This window comes from Aotus nancymaae, unplaced genomic scaffold (genome assembly GCF_030222135.1).
Source record: "Aotus nancymaae isolate 86718 unplaced genomic scaffold, 86718_ANA_hifiasm-v0.15.2.pri h1tg000029l, whole genome shotgun sequence".
In the NCBI taxonomy this organism is placed as follows: domain Eukaryota; kingdom Metazoa; phylum Chordata; class Mammalia; order Primates; family Aotidae; genus Aotus; species Aotus nancymaae.
The window spans coordinates 60447695-60462589 of NW_026988442.1; the positions used below are offsets into that span (position 1 = coordinate 60447695).

At 36.6% G+C, this 14895-nt stretch overlaps 1 protein-coding gene across 22 annotated transcripts in view; it reads left to right on the forward strand.

Annotated features, from left to right (window-relative positions):
• NEB (nebulin) overlaps positions 1-14895 on the forward strand; it is a 217142-nt gene that overhangs the window by 71661 nt on the left and 130586 nt on the right. For all 22 annotated transcript variants that reach the window (XM_064382783.1, XM_064382770.1, XM_064382772.1 and 19 more), the window contains exons 49-60: positions 398-709; positions 843-1049; positions 1498-1602; positions 2770-2877; positions 5956-6267; positions 6454-6657; positions 10787-10891; positions 12430-12537; positions 12877-13188; positions 13653-13856; positions 14136-14240; positions 14324-14431. In XM_064382783.1, coding sequence (XP_064238853.1) covers positions 398-709; positions 843-1049; positions 1498-1602; positions 2770-2877; positions 5956-6267; positions 6454-6657; positions 10787-10891; positions 12430-12537; positions 12877-13188; positions 13653-13856; positions 14136-14240; positions 14324-14431 — 2190 coding nt within the window. The remainder of the gene's footprint in view (positions 1-397; positions 710-842; positions 1050-1497; positions 1603-2769; positions 2878-5955; positions 6268-6453; positions 6658-10786; positions 10892-12429; positions 12538-12876; positions 13189-13652; positions 13857-14135; positions 14241-14323; positions 14432-14895) is intronic.

Genomic DNA, 14895 nt, shown 5'->3' on the forward strand with positions numbered 1-14895 from the left:
AGGACAGCACTAAGAGAAATTTTCTGTTTTTTGCTTTTTTAAACTTTCTGTGTTATTACCTACTAAAGTCCTCTTAGCACTAACAGGAAATTACATATGTAAGTCAGTATGATGCATCATCACAAGATCTGCGTTCTAATTCTCGGTGGCCCCAGGAAGTTGCTCAGCTCTCTGGGTCTCAGCTTATTCATCTATAAAATGAGAGCAGTAATAAGAACCTTGCCATCTACCTCACAAGGGAATGTTGTATTAAGTTACATCAGTAAATATGAAAAACATGTGTTTTTGAACTGTAAAGCTCTATACAAATATAATTTTAATGAAATATAGCATATTGACACTAGACTGATTTTGTCAAAGGAATTGCTCTGTGTAAAAACTCATATTTTCTTCACAGTATAAATACAAGTACAATTATGAAAAAGGGAAGGGAAAAATGGTTGGTTTCCGCAGTCTTGAGGATGATCCCAAATTAGTCCATTCCATGCAAGTGGCTAAGATGCAATCTGATCGGGAGTACAAGAAAAACTATGAGAACACAAAGACCAGCTACCACACGCCTGCCGACATGCTCAGTGTCACGGCTGCCAAGGATGCCCAAGCCAACATCACCAACACTAACTACAAGCACCTGATTCACAAGTACATCCTCCTTCCAGACGCAATGAACATTGAGCTGACGAGGAATATGAATCGCATACAGAGTGATGTAAGCCTCTCTTCTACTTGGGTGATGGTTGGAATCCTAGCATGGGAAGGGAGATAACAATCTGTTCACATGCCATGCTTTTGTATCTAAATGGATAAGATAAAGTAGAATTTACTTATCATCTTCTTTATAGAATGAATATAAGCAAGACTACAATGAATGGTACAAAGGGCTTGGCTGGAGTCCAGCAGGTTCCCTGGAAGTGGAGAAGGCCAAGAAAGCAACTGAATACGCCAGTGATCAGAAATACCGCCAGCACCCGAGCAACTTCCAGTTTAAGAAACTGACTGATTCCATGGACATGGTGCTCGCCAAGCAGAATGCACATACCATGAACAAGGTAGAGACAACAGTGGCCCTCCACACAGCTCCCATGTGAGGAAAGGCTAGCAGGATCTTGTTCTTGTTTGGAGAAATCTAATTCAGGTCGATCACTCCTAGGCTGTGGCAAACCATTCCAGATCATTCCCCTACACCTTTTTCTTCTTCTGCCCACCTCTTACTTTTTTTCTTCTCTCGACCTTCAATTGGGTTAGAAATTATTTATGTTTTTAATTATTATATCCTGAATACTTTCAATCCATTGTAGAGAATAGAAAATAATTAAAAGATTATTTTTTAAAATCTGAGTTTGTTTTTAGGGATTTTTCTGAATTATATGCTACCTTAGTTATTATTTGCTACTTCAAATTGAGTGCATTCAAGTACTAGTATATAAATATATTTTTCTTTCCTGCTTGTCCCAAACCGTTATTCAAATTTCATGTCTTTTCCCCCCTACTTCCTAGCATTTATACACCGTTGATTGGAATAAAGATAAGACCAAGATTCATGTGATGCCTGATACACCAGATATTTTGCAAGCCAAGCAGAATCAAACAATGTATAGTCAGGTAAAGCTACATAAAAATTACTTTTACGTTTTGTGCTGAAACTTGTGGAACTTATAAAATAATGTAATAGTAAATACTGATATAAATGTTAACACAATGAAAATTTGGAAGTGATTAGCCCAGGATATAGCAAAATAGAGTGGTTAAGAGCAAAGGCGTCGGCTACCACTGTATGCTTCATGGAGGAAGGTTCTGTGCCTGTTCATCTCTGTGCTCGTTGTGCTTGGTACCAAGTAGGAAATCCATAGATAATTGTTGAAAAAAATTACATCAAACAGCCAGGTGCAATGACATGCAGCTGTAGTCCTAGCTACTCAGGAAGCTGAAGCAGGAGGCTCCCTTGAGCCCAGAAGTTTGAATCCAGTTGGGGCAACGTTGGGAGACCCTGTCTCTAATAAATAAATACATAAATAAAATAAAAATTGCATCAAACCAACTTGGTATGAGTTTTGGCTTTGCCATTTTGAGTTGTATGATACTGGGTAATTCAATTACCTCTCTAAATCTCACTTTCCTCATCCGTAAAATTGGGACCATAAAGGTGCCTATGACATTGGATTGCCATGAGGACTAAATGGGAAATTCCGTGTAAGACCCTCAACACAGTGCCAGGCCCATGGAAAGTACTGGATAACTATGAGCTATTTTTTATTATTACCCAGTTGTAACACATATACATCTGTTCAATCAGTAAAGTCAACTCAGAAAGATTACAACTAAATTATTGCAATTTATAAAAGGCATTTCACCATTTATTGCTTTTATCACTTAGCTAATTAAAATGTTGTGACCTGTTTTTCTTTTCATTAGCAATTATCTTAATATCTATCTATAAAATAGTAAGCCCAGGCTTTACTTAACAGCAGTGAGAAAGGTAACTGATATGCCTGATATGACCATATTGTTTCTGAGCAGCAGAGGCCGTGATAAAAAATATATACCACCAGGATTCTCACAGCCAAAAAGATGAAAGCCAGGTCATATGATGCTGAGTCAATGCTTTTTCTACTCCTTGAAACAGCTTGTTTTATTTTTATCCATATCTTTAAAGATAGGGTAGATGGCATTTGATCTGATATTCACTCTGTAGGTAAACTTTTCCCCTAATAATCTATTGGGATTCTTTATATAGACAGAATAATGCTGAAGAATATCTTTAATTTTCAGAAACTCTATAAACTTGGATGGGAAGAAGCTTTGAAGAAAGGCTATGATCTCCCAGTTGATGCGATTTCTGTACAGCTAGCTAAAGCTTCAAGAGACATTGCTAGTGATGTGAGTACTAGTTTGACTTTTAGAAGGATCTATTTTTTTCTGAATCAGGTAGCTTAATATTGGTAACTATTTTTATGGATAGGCTTTACCTTTCAAAATATAATGCTTCCTTCATTTTCTCCTACCCTCTTTGTTTATCCAGAGTTCACTCTTCTTTTTTACTGTTCATATGTCAAAAGGGGATTCCTGAATAGAGGTTGGGCCAGAAGACCTCTAAGATGTATTAGAATAAGATGCTCTACTTGGGAGTATTACAAAGGACCCAGAGATTGCAGGTTTTCCCTACTTTGCCTGAAAATATAATAATTTTCCTGTTTTCTACTTGTCTATTCTAGACAAATTCAAAGTGCCAGATAATAAATCAACCTCAACAGACTGATGCTGATAGATTTTATATGCACATGTTTGAAAATAGGCTGTCAATTATTTCAGTTTAGTCCATTGTGCACTTACATAATTGTAATAAATTACCTTGGGATATAAAAAAAAATCCAAAAAAGGTCCAGAAATTTAGGTTTAAGGTGCCAAGGGCTTACTTAACTCTTCTTTCTGCTGAAAGTCTTGTCTAAATGTCATAGATTCACTCTCCCAAAGGTAGATTCCAGTTATGATTAGAAACGATAGCAAATCTGGTGAAAAACTAGATATAGTCTCTATTGATTAATTAATTTTTTACAAGCACTTTACTTAGATACTCTGCATATGGCTTGCATATGATTTTGTTAATCCAAAACTTAGCCACAAAAATTCAGAAGGTCTTAGTTATAGAGAATAAGTTACTAGGATTTCATAGGGAAGCAGGACCTCTTAATCAAAGTCTTTAAAAGAAAACAGTGATTTGGTTAATATGCAGATTGAAGTACAGAGTGGAGAAAGAAAGTGCCTGAAGATGGAATCTGAGAATAAATTCTAAGAATGTAAGGGAAGATTTTATTTAATTCAATTAATTTCTGGCACTCCAGAAATGTTGGAAAATTAATTCAATGATATATTATTACCCACTCTCCAGCTTGCAGGTCGATTCCTTATTAAAATAAATCAACGAGGTGATAAACCTAAAGCAATAATGATGTGTAAACCCATTTTCACTTAATGCTATATGTGAAAGATAGTCTAGAAACTGAAGAAATAACATGAATAATTTCCTAACAACTCAACCTTTGATAGTACCTCATTTCTTTTTGTGTGAACCCGTTAGTTAGAACCTTTTGAAATCTTACTCTCAAATGAACTATAAGCAAACTTTCCCACTATTATAAAGATGTATTTCCTCTCAATTTCAAATGTCCTTGTATTCATAAAATTTCAGAAAATCAGAACTATATAAGTATTTAATCTAATGAATCAGAATCATAGAATTTAGAGTTGGAAAATAGCATAAAGGACGTTTAATCTAATCTCGCACTTAGCATCCTACCTTGTCTCCATCTCCAACAGTCTGTAGATACTTAAAAATATAAGAATTTTGGAGGTTGGGTGCAGTGGCCCCTTCCCATAATCTCAGCACTTTGAGAGGCCAAGGCAGGAAGATCACTGGAAGCCAACATAGTGAGATTCTTTCTTTACAAAAAATGAAAAGTTAGCCAGGCATGGTAGTGTGCGCCTGGAGTCCCAGCTACTGGGAAGGCTGAGGTGGGAGAATCACTTGAGCTCAGAAGGTTGAGGTTTTAGTGAGCTGTGATTGCACCACTGCACTCCAGCCTGGGCAACACAGCAAGACGATGTCTCAAAAATAAAAAAATTCTTTAAAGGAATTTTGGAGTCCATCAGGGCAGGTCATTTCTTTGTTAGATCATTTCCAATTGCCATTATATACTTTCTTATTTTTATCTTTTACCGATAAGCTCTAGCTCTCTGTACTATAACACCACAAAGTAGCCTGTTTCCTCCTCCAGTTGATATCACTTCAAACACTTTCATATTTGCCCTCCTTTGGTTTCAGTTTTATGAATTCTTCAATCTTCTGATGATTCTATTTGTAACTTATGCTATTTTTTCAAAATTCCTGTTGAAATAGAATCCTCCAAAATTTGGTGTTGTTTTCTTGATACAGGAGATCAGGTCAGAGAGCTTATCTGTGCCCCATACAGAATCTATGGCACTACTTTTTAAAAAGCAATTTTGTCAGATTGCTCATGTTGAAGTTTATAGTCCACTTAAACCCCTGAATATTTTATATGTGTAGTAATGAAACTGGGTATCATATGAGGTATAACATGTGTTCAGCACCTGACATCAAGTAAATGCTGTTATAATACTCGTTATTATCACTGTTGTTACTGCCATCTAGTACTAATGTGGTTTTTCCCAATTGAATCTAAATACCAAATTTTACTTTTACTGTCTTACATTTATGTAATCATTTTGACCCATCCAGTGTGCTGAGCTCTTGTGGAATTTTCTTTCTAATCTAACATATTTAGTTATTTTTAGCCATCTGTACATGCAAGATATAGATCCCAAACAGGACAAGTTTATATGACATAACCACATGGCAAACCACAAAAAAAATCCTGCTATTTAAGAAATTAATCTGCACTGTTAGGCATATTACTGAGTCATGTATCTTCCTAATTTTTCTGCCATTTAACCCATGAGGATGTCATTTCTATAAAAATATCACAAGAGCTTTATTAAACACAACCCCAAAGTCAGCATACACAATATCTAGCACAACCAAGCATATGTTTCTGCATCTAGTTAGAATTACTTCTCATAACCTCTTGATACTCAACTACATTAGATTTCTTCAGAAGCTTCCATGTAAACAAGGCTTAATTTAAGTAAGTAAACATTCCGTACTAAGTTAGCATAGACAACCCTTCTCTCATTTCAGTTGGGAAAACAAACATTAAAACAAAACAAATTGGAGCTGGGTGGGGTGGCATGTACCCTTAATCTTAGCTACTAGGGAGGCTGAAGCTAGAAGATGGGGCCTGGGAGTTCAAGACCAGCCTGGGAAACATAGTGAGATCCCTGTCTCAAAATAATGAAGGAAGGAAAGAAAAGAAAGAAAAGCCAGTTGAGCTTACCTTGGCCTTTGTGTTACTGAAAGAACTGTGTTTTCTCTAATTTCAGTTTAAATACAAACAAGGCTACCGAAAGCAACTTGGCCACCATATTGGATTCCGGAATCTGCAAGATGATCCAAAACTTGTGTTGTCCATGAATGTAGCCAAAATGCAGAGTGAAAGAGAATACAAGAAGGACTTTGAGAAGTGGAAAACTAAGTTCTCCAGCCCAGTGGACATGTTGGGAGTGGTACTGGCCAAGAAGTGTCAGGCCTTGGTTAGTGACGTGGACTACAGGAACTACTTACATCAGTGGACATGCCTGCCTGATCAGAATGATGTTACTCAAGCTAAGAAAGTTTATGAACTTCAAAGTGAGGTCAGTTTCTATTAAATCCAATAGTTTATATATTAATTCATATTTTATATGAGTAGATATTTAGTCAAAAGCAGAAACTAGAAAGAGGAATTATGAAAATCTAAAATGAATCTGTTTGTAATGCATGGAATCACTTGAACCAAGAGTGAGAATGAGATTTTGATGGCTTGCTCTGACTTTTCACAGAATCTGTATAAGTCTGACCTTGAGTGGCTAAGAGGCATAGGATGGAGTCCCTTGGGTTCTTTAGAGGCAGAAAAGAACAAGCGGGCTTCAGAAATCATCAGTGAGAAGAAATATCGTCAGCCTCCAGACAGAAACAAGTTCACCAGCATTCCTGATGCCATGGACATAGTTCTGGCGAAGACAAATGCCAAAAATAGGAGTGATGTGAGTAGCACTCTGGAAATAAATAAAAAGATTATAGTGCCTGCTACCTAGTATTTGCTCAATAGCACTTGCTTAATAAATGAGAACAGCAAAGCACTGCCTCATACATCACTGTATAATATTTTATATTGGGTCACTTTATTTGAATTAGCAACTATCCTACACTGAATCATGTAAAAATGGGTCAGTGTCAGCTTTTTTCACCCAAAGCTTCTTTGTTTATTATTTAACCAAAATATAATGGGTAAATGATTGAACAAACTTTTTTCTTTGAAACTTGAGTGCATGAAACACCCAGATGTTTTTTGCTGGGGTAGAGTGTATGAGGGGGAAAGATTCTGAGTACCTTACAGAGGCACAATGGATGTGTTATAAAGAGTATATTTCCTGCCAAATGATTATAATGCTTTTAGTTTAGCTGAATCAAGATAAATGGATAATTCTGTCACTGTAAGTAAGCATATATTCCATCTTAAACTTACTTTCTTTGTCAGCTCTGACACCAGTGTCTAGCATGTAATATTAATTAGCATCAATTAATATTCATTGAAAAAAATAAAGATAGCAGGGTGGAGTAATTATATGCAAAGAAGGAAAAGATTACTCAACACTGCTCAGCTAAAAGCCTAACCCTGAACATTACAGAATATTGAACTATGTGCACTGAGATTCTGTAATTGGTAAGAAACTTTAAATAGATATATAACAACCATCTGTTATATAGTATATATATTTAGATCCATTATTATAGTAAATATATAGTATATATATATTTAGATCCATTATTAGGAGCATCTAAATATATATACTATAGGTCTTAGGAGGATCTGAATATTTATACTATATGTAATATGCTATACACTTTACATATATCAGAAGTTTTATAATATATAAACCCATAATCAGCTTAGACTGAGCATTGATAAATTGGAGTTCCTGTTTTCCCAACTAACCCCTCACAAGCTTTTTATAATGTTGATTTCCAGGACGTGTAGTAAATGCTGACCTGTCAGCTGCATTATAATGTTGAAGCATTTACTTTTTCTTTTACTGTTTTTATGATGACAATCAGAATCCAACAAACTGACTGAGAAAGTAACAAATTTGTACAAAATATGTTGCCCTTCTTGAATGCAAGTTTCTTTTCTCTTCACGAAGCATAAGAGAAAAAGCTCTGAACTAATAAGGTAACCAAGAGAGAAACCCTGGATCACGAAGTTTATCAATATACATGTCCCGGGACAGGACTCCCCAGCAGTGTGCTCTAGTTTGGAGAATGCTGAAATATGGAGCTCTCAGGCCTCAGGACAGCCACACAAAACCCGGGCCAGCTGGGGTCCTTGAGCCTGCTGTCTCTCCTTCTGAATAGATCAATACGTCCATCCCAGTGTAAATAATATTAGGGTTTTCTCTGCATTCCATGAGGTGAAAGTGGTACATGCCATTGAAGAAATAATCTAACTTAGTGACTGTCAACCAGAGGCAATTTTGTCCCACAGGGACATTTAGCAACATCTAGAAATATTTTTGGTTTTCACAACTGGGGAGTGACATGCTACTGGCTGGCATCTAGCAGGTAGAAGCCAGGGATGCTGCTAAGCACCCTACAATGCACAGAGCAACCCCCACTACCAAGAATCATCCGGTACACAATATCAGTGTTATGAGGTAGAGAAGGTCTGCTGTTTGCTTGGTGGGTACAATGTGTGTTGCTCCAGTGATGGATGCACTGAAGGCCCTGACTTTACCACAGCGCAATTGCACTTGTGCCTCATGAATATATGCAAATAAAAAAATTTTTAAAGAGAAACTCTGGTGTTACTAAACCCAAAAGTGTAGTGCAAAACTGGGATACATGTATATGGAAATTAACAAGCCTTGCTTAGTTTTGGTGCTAAGGGTCTTAATTATCTTCTCTGGGTTATATGTACCATAGTAAACATGTGCAGGAAAAAGAAAAGTACCACACACACATCTCATACTGTGTACCTCAAAGGGAAATGGACAAGTTTAAGGAATCAATGAGACTAAAAGATTTTATATTGAAGTAATATGAGGCATTCAGAAAAGTTGAAAAATTAGTACATGTAATTCACGTGTGTGTGTGTATGTGTGTGTGTGTGCATATATATCTTCACATATATTCCCCAAATGGTAACATTTTACCATATTTGCTTTCTCTTTTTGTCTCTTTTTCTCCCATTCTTTCTCAAGGATCTATATCTTTATCTATATATTTATTTGAGAAAGTAAATTGCTTCATGATGCCTAAATAGTCTGTGTGTACTTCCCAAAAATAAGAATATTCTTACATAATCACATTGTGGTGATTAAAATCACAAAATTAGTCTTCACTAGTCTGCTAGTCTACAGAATTTATTCAGTTTTATCACTAATGTCCTTTATAGAAAAAGAAAAAAATTTCTCTGTCCCAGGATTTAATCCAAGACCACAGCTTGCATTACTTGTCATGTCTTTACTCCGGGCTGGTTCCTCACTGTTTCTTTGCCTTCCAAGTTTTTGACATTTGTGAGGAACATAGGCCAGTTACTTTGTAGAATCTTCCTCCATTTGAGCTTTCTGGTGGGTCCTTGTGATTAGACTTGGATTGTCTTTTCAGCAGAAGATCACACATTGTATCCTCCTCAGTGCCTCATATCAGGAGGCACAGGATATTAATTTGTTCTATTACTAATAACTTAAACTTTGGTCACTTGGTTGGAGTGATATTGCCAGGTTGCTATACTGTCAAGTAACCATTTTATCCTTTGTAATGGATAAGTTATCTGGCAGGGATATTTTCTGACCCTGTGTAAATATTCTGTTTTTCATCAAATTTTCCTAGTTTTAGCCAGGCTCGGTGACTCATGCCTGTAATGCCAGCACTTTGGGAGGCCAAGGTAGGTGGATCACCTGAGGTCAGGAGTTTGAGACCAGCCTGGACAACATGGTGAAACCTCATCTCTACTAAAAATAAAAAATTAGCCAGTCATGGTGTTGGGTGCTGGTAATCCCAGCTACTTGGGAAGCTGAGGCAGGAGAATCGCTTGAACCTGGGAGGCAGAGATTACAGTGAGTAGAGATGGTGCCATTGCACGCCAGTGTGGGTGACAAGAGTGAAATTCTGTCTCAAAAAAAAAAAAAATCCTCATTTTAGGAAATCAGTGAAACTTTTGTTTGGATCCCTTTGTCTTCTGTTAAAGAAACGTAAGGATGGCTCTGGGACATCCAAGTGATTTTGATAAATTCTCGAACAAAATCCTTTTGGGAATCCTAATCCTTCACAGTGATTATGAGGAATAACTGTAAATTATAAGCCACATAGGGGCTGGACACAGTGGCTCACACCTCTAATCCCAACACTTTGAGAGGCCGAGGTAGGCAGATTACCTGAGGTAAGGAGTTCAAGACTAGCCTGGCCAACATGGCAAAACCCCATCTCTGCTAAAAATACAAAACTTAGCTGGGTATGGTGGTCCATGACTGTAATCCCAGCTACACCTCCTGAGTTCAAGTGGCTGGTGCCTCTGGCTGAGGCACCAGAATCACTTGAACTCAGGAGGTGGAGGTTGCAGTAAGCCATGATTGTGCCATTGCACTCCAACCTGGGCAACAGAGTAAGACTCAGTCTCAAAATAATCCTGATAATGATAATAATAAGCCATATAGAAAATAATAATAAACATAGGAAATAAAATAGATAAATAAACATAGATAATAATAATAAACATAGGAAATAAAACTCCCCGATTTCTAGGCACACTTTGAATACGTCATCTTTTGAAAAGTTGAGGGCTTCCTCTCAATTAAACACTGAGATACAACCCAAAAGATGGAGAATGCTGTTTTATTTTATGATATTGGCAAAGTCTGTAATTACCTAGATTGATTTCTTGTAGGCAGGATTATCTGTAACTTTGAAAATGTGACCCATAATCTCTGTTTTGAAAGGCAGTTATGTCCCGGATAAGTCAAGAAATAATGCCTCTATTTTCTGCTTATGTTGTCTGCTTATGATGTCAAATCCGTATAATGTTTAATTCAGATAAATTCAGCAATTCTGTTTGAAGGCAACTATGTCATTCACTCATCTAACAACAGCACTGAAAATTATAATTTTTTATTTTAGAGACTTTATAGAGAAGCTTGGGACAAGGACAAGACACAGATCCACATCATGCCTGATACACCTGACATTGTTCTGGCTAAAGCAAACTTAATCAACACAAGTGACGTAAGTTTTCAAATTCAGCATGTGTTTTCAGAAAGCTCATTTTGTTTCTAAATCAGTGAGGTTGTCTGGTAGTTCTTTGAATCCCTCAATTATTTTAATTAATAAACTACATATGACTTAGATTTCTTATTTAGTGGCTTTTAGATTGAACATTGAAATGTCAGTATGTGCTGTGTCAGGCGGAATGAGGAGTCGTATTCTCTGTTCCTTGCAGTCCATTCTTATACATATCCTTATAATGTGATGGCTTATATTGCTCTCCCCAGTGTGGACAGGCACTCTTTGCAGGCAAAGTCAATTCTTATTGAATCTGCAGTGCTTATCTAGAACCATGCCTGACACATAGTAGATACTCAATAAAATTTTGGATCAGTGAGCATCCAAAACCCATGCAGGAGAATTTTTATTGTCATTGTCATTGTCATTGCAGCATAATCTCCTGAAATTTATACATGTAAAAATTAAATATTTTAAAAACAAACTCTAAATTCTAATAGAATGACTTGAACATTAAAGAATGTATTAAAGTTCTGCCACGAAGGACTAACAGATAAACACAGGTCCAAGATCAATAGGCATCTTAAATAATCTGGTTTCTGGATAAAAATCCATTTAAATTATATACGAAAGAACACATTCTTTCACTTAAGCTTTTAAAATTCGTTATTTAAACTTTCTTCAAAACATCTTAAGTTTTAGAAATTATGGTGGACTCATATCTTACCTATAGATATGGATCCCATTTTGGATGGTCCCATATTGGGAGACAGACTATTTCACGATGCATCAGCTACATGGAAGAGACAGCCCCTTAGGCATGATTTTTCCCCATTAGAAGAATTAGATGAAAAGCCATAGCTCTTTTCTAACAAAAACTTCTAATGAAACAGTCAAATGTTAATTGAAAAACAGCACCTAAATAATAATCCATTTCATTTCTCTTTTGTTTACTTCTGCCAGATTCTTGCAAGTATAGACATGCACTGCATAACAACAGTTTGGCTAACAATGGCACACATACAGGACAGTGGGCCCATAACATAATCATACTGTATTTTTGCTGTATCTTTTCCATGTTTAGCTATGTTTAAATATGCAAGTATTAATACTTCCCATTGTGTTACAGTTGCCTACACTAGCATGCTCTATAGGTTTGTAACCTGGGAAGAATAGGCTATACCATATAGCCTAGGTGTGTAGTAGGCTCAACAACCTAGGTTTGCATAAGTACACTCTGTGATGTTCCCACAAGAACAAAATCGACTAATAATACATTTCTCAGGATGTATCTTTGTCATTAGCCAATGCATGACTGTATTTGGGAAGAGCTGACAATTTTGCTGATCTAGGCAGTATCTAAGAACTTTAAAGTTTAAAACAGGATCATTAGCAATCAATGGACATAATTTCTGATTACATTTGAGTAGTCTAGGGCACAGATGCTATTCTCATGGACTCAAAATATTTAGCACATTTGATCATTATGCTGTATTTGTCTATGGGGAACAATATTTCCCAAAGTGATAATTTCTTAACAGAAACTCTACCGAATGGGTTATGAGGAGCTGAAGAGAAAAGGTTACGATCTTCCTGTTGATGCCATACCAATCAAAGCCGCAAAAGCCTCCCGGGAGATTGCCAGTGAAGTAAGACTTTATCCTCTGTTGATATTGATTTGATTGCAATTTATCACTTCAAAGCAGTCTCAATTTAATTTTAAATTGAACACAATCTAAGGGGTAACAAATTACAATGGAATAAAATGATCCCATGCAGTGTGGGATGAGGATAAGATCAAGGATGCATTTATTATGTATGGAATTTCATAGCTGAATTTAGCCTTTAATCTTTCTTATCAAAAGACTGAAGTCTTTGACTCTCTAGGCTTAGTAAAATATTTAGAGTTAATGCGCTTTGCAATTTGCCACAAAGATGGCAACAGAAGTTAATTTTGAAAGGAATGAGACACAATTTTTTTTCTTTAGTACAAGTACAAAGAGGGCTTTCGCAAGCAGCTTGGCCACCACATTGGAGCCCGGAACATTAAAGATGACCCCAAGATGATGTGGTCCATGCACGTGGCCAAGATCCAGAGTGACAGGGAGTACAAGAAGGACTTTGAGAAGTGGAAGACCAAGTTCAGCAGCCCAGTGGACATGCTGGGGGTGGTGCTGGCCAAGAAGTGCCAGACCTTAGTAAGTGATGTGGACTACAAGAACTACCTGCACCAGTGGACGTGCCTTCCCGACCAGAGCGACGTCATCCACGCTCGGCAGGCCTATGACCTCCAGAGTGATGTGAGTCTGAGGATTTCCTTTGGTCAACAAAACATTATGTCTGCTTTTTAAAGAATCAGAGTCCCATAGTGAGGGGAAATGAGTTTACAAAATTGAGTTCCACTTCCCTGGACTAATGCCCAAGCCCCATCTAGTCACCCAGACAACTGAAGGCACCATTATTCCACAGAGAAAAAGCAAAGCTCCACTGCTTTGGAGGAAGCCTCTAGATTGTCGAGCTAGACAATCAAAGGACTGAGTCATTCTCTATGTGCTTCTGTTTAAAATATTTTTCAAAATATGCTTGAATATTTTGATTTATAATTCATAACAAAAATTTAGAATTTCCTAAGAATTCAGGCATTAAAAATACGAACTTTTATCTCTTTAGGGGCAAATGATTTAACTATGACAACTTATGACAAATCATGATAAATGATTTAATTATGACAAATCATTTAATGCTTTGTCACTTACACTTTCAGAATTTGTACAAGTCAGACCTTCAGTGGCTAAAGGGCATCGGCTGGATGCCTGCTGGTTCTCTCGAGGATGAGAAAAACAAACGAGCCACCCAGATTTTGAGTGACCATGTTTACCGTCAGCACCCAGATAAATTCAAGTTTTCCAGCCTTATGGATTCCATACCGATGGTTTTGGCAAAAAACAATGCTATTACCATGAATCATGTAAGTCTTATCTTTGTTTGAGGAGGTTATTAATTTTTTATCTATGGAAACGCTGAAATCTGTTTCTATAAAAGAATACTTATTTTTGATTCCTTTGCTTGATGCTAATATGGTTTTAAAGTATTGTGCTTTTTATTGACACAAGACATCTAGACCTGAAAATGTCACAAAATACCAATTCACTGAGCTGAATTTCTTTATCCTCATTAAAAATCAGACTGTTTGCATGTGTCTATTCATTACTGGCCTGTACCAGTCATGTCTTTCTGTTTCTCTTAGCGCCTCTATACAGAAGCTTGGGATAAAGATAAAACCACTGTCCACATTATGCCAGATACCCCTGAAGTTTTATTAGCTAAACAAAACAAAGTAAATTACAGTGAGGTAAGCAATATATTCATAGTGCATGATACATTTTCCTTACAATGCACTTTATAAATCCAACTTAGTATTTATGTCTATTTTAGAAATTATATAAGCTTGGCCTAGAAGAAGCCAAGAGGAAAGGTTATGACATGCGAGTAGATGCCATTCCTATCAAGGCAGCCAAGGCCTCCAGAGATATTGCAAGCGAAGTAAGTATACTTGGAAAGTTCTTTGCCTTAGCTTTGGCTCAAAGATTTATTTCTCTCTCCTGGATTTATAGTGGCACAAATAATCCATGAGGTTAAAACTGTTGCTAAGTTTGTTGTTTCAACAAGTGGTTTAAATAATGGTAATAGAGGTATGAACACAGAGGCTAAATTCCAGTTATGGTTGAGTCCATAGCAACATGCATTTCAAAACACGTCCATTTCCTGCTGAACAGAAGTATTGTATACTTGACTATAGTTCAGATAATTTTCTTGGCTTTTCCAATGATGTATTTCTCATATACAGTTGAACTTATTCTAGGGTTCCTTCAGAAACCAGCCTATGCTGTATGAATCAATGAATCTACAAGGGCTGAATTATAGGACATACTATTCAAAGTTCAACAATTCATGTGGAACATATATTTGTTTCTACATCCAGTGATGGGCTACAAATATTTGCTTTC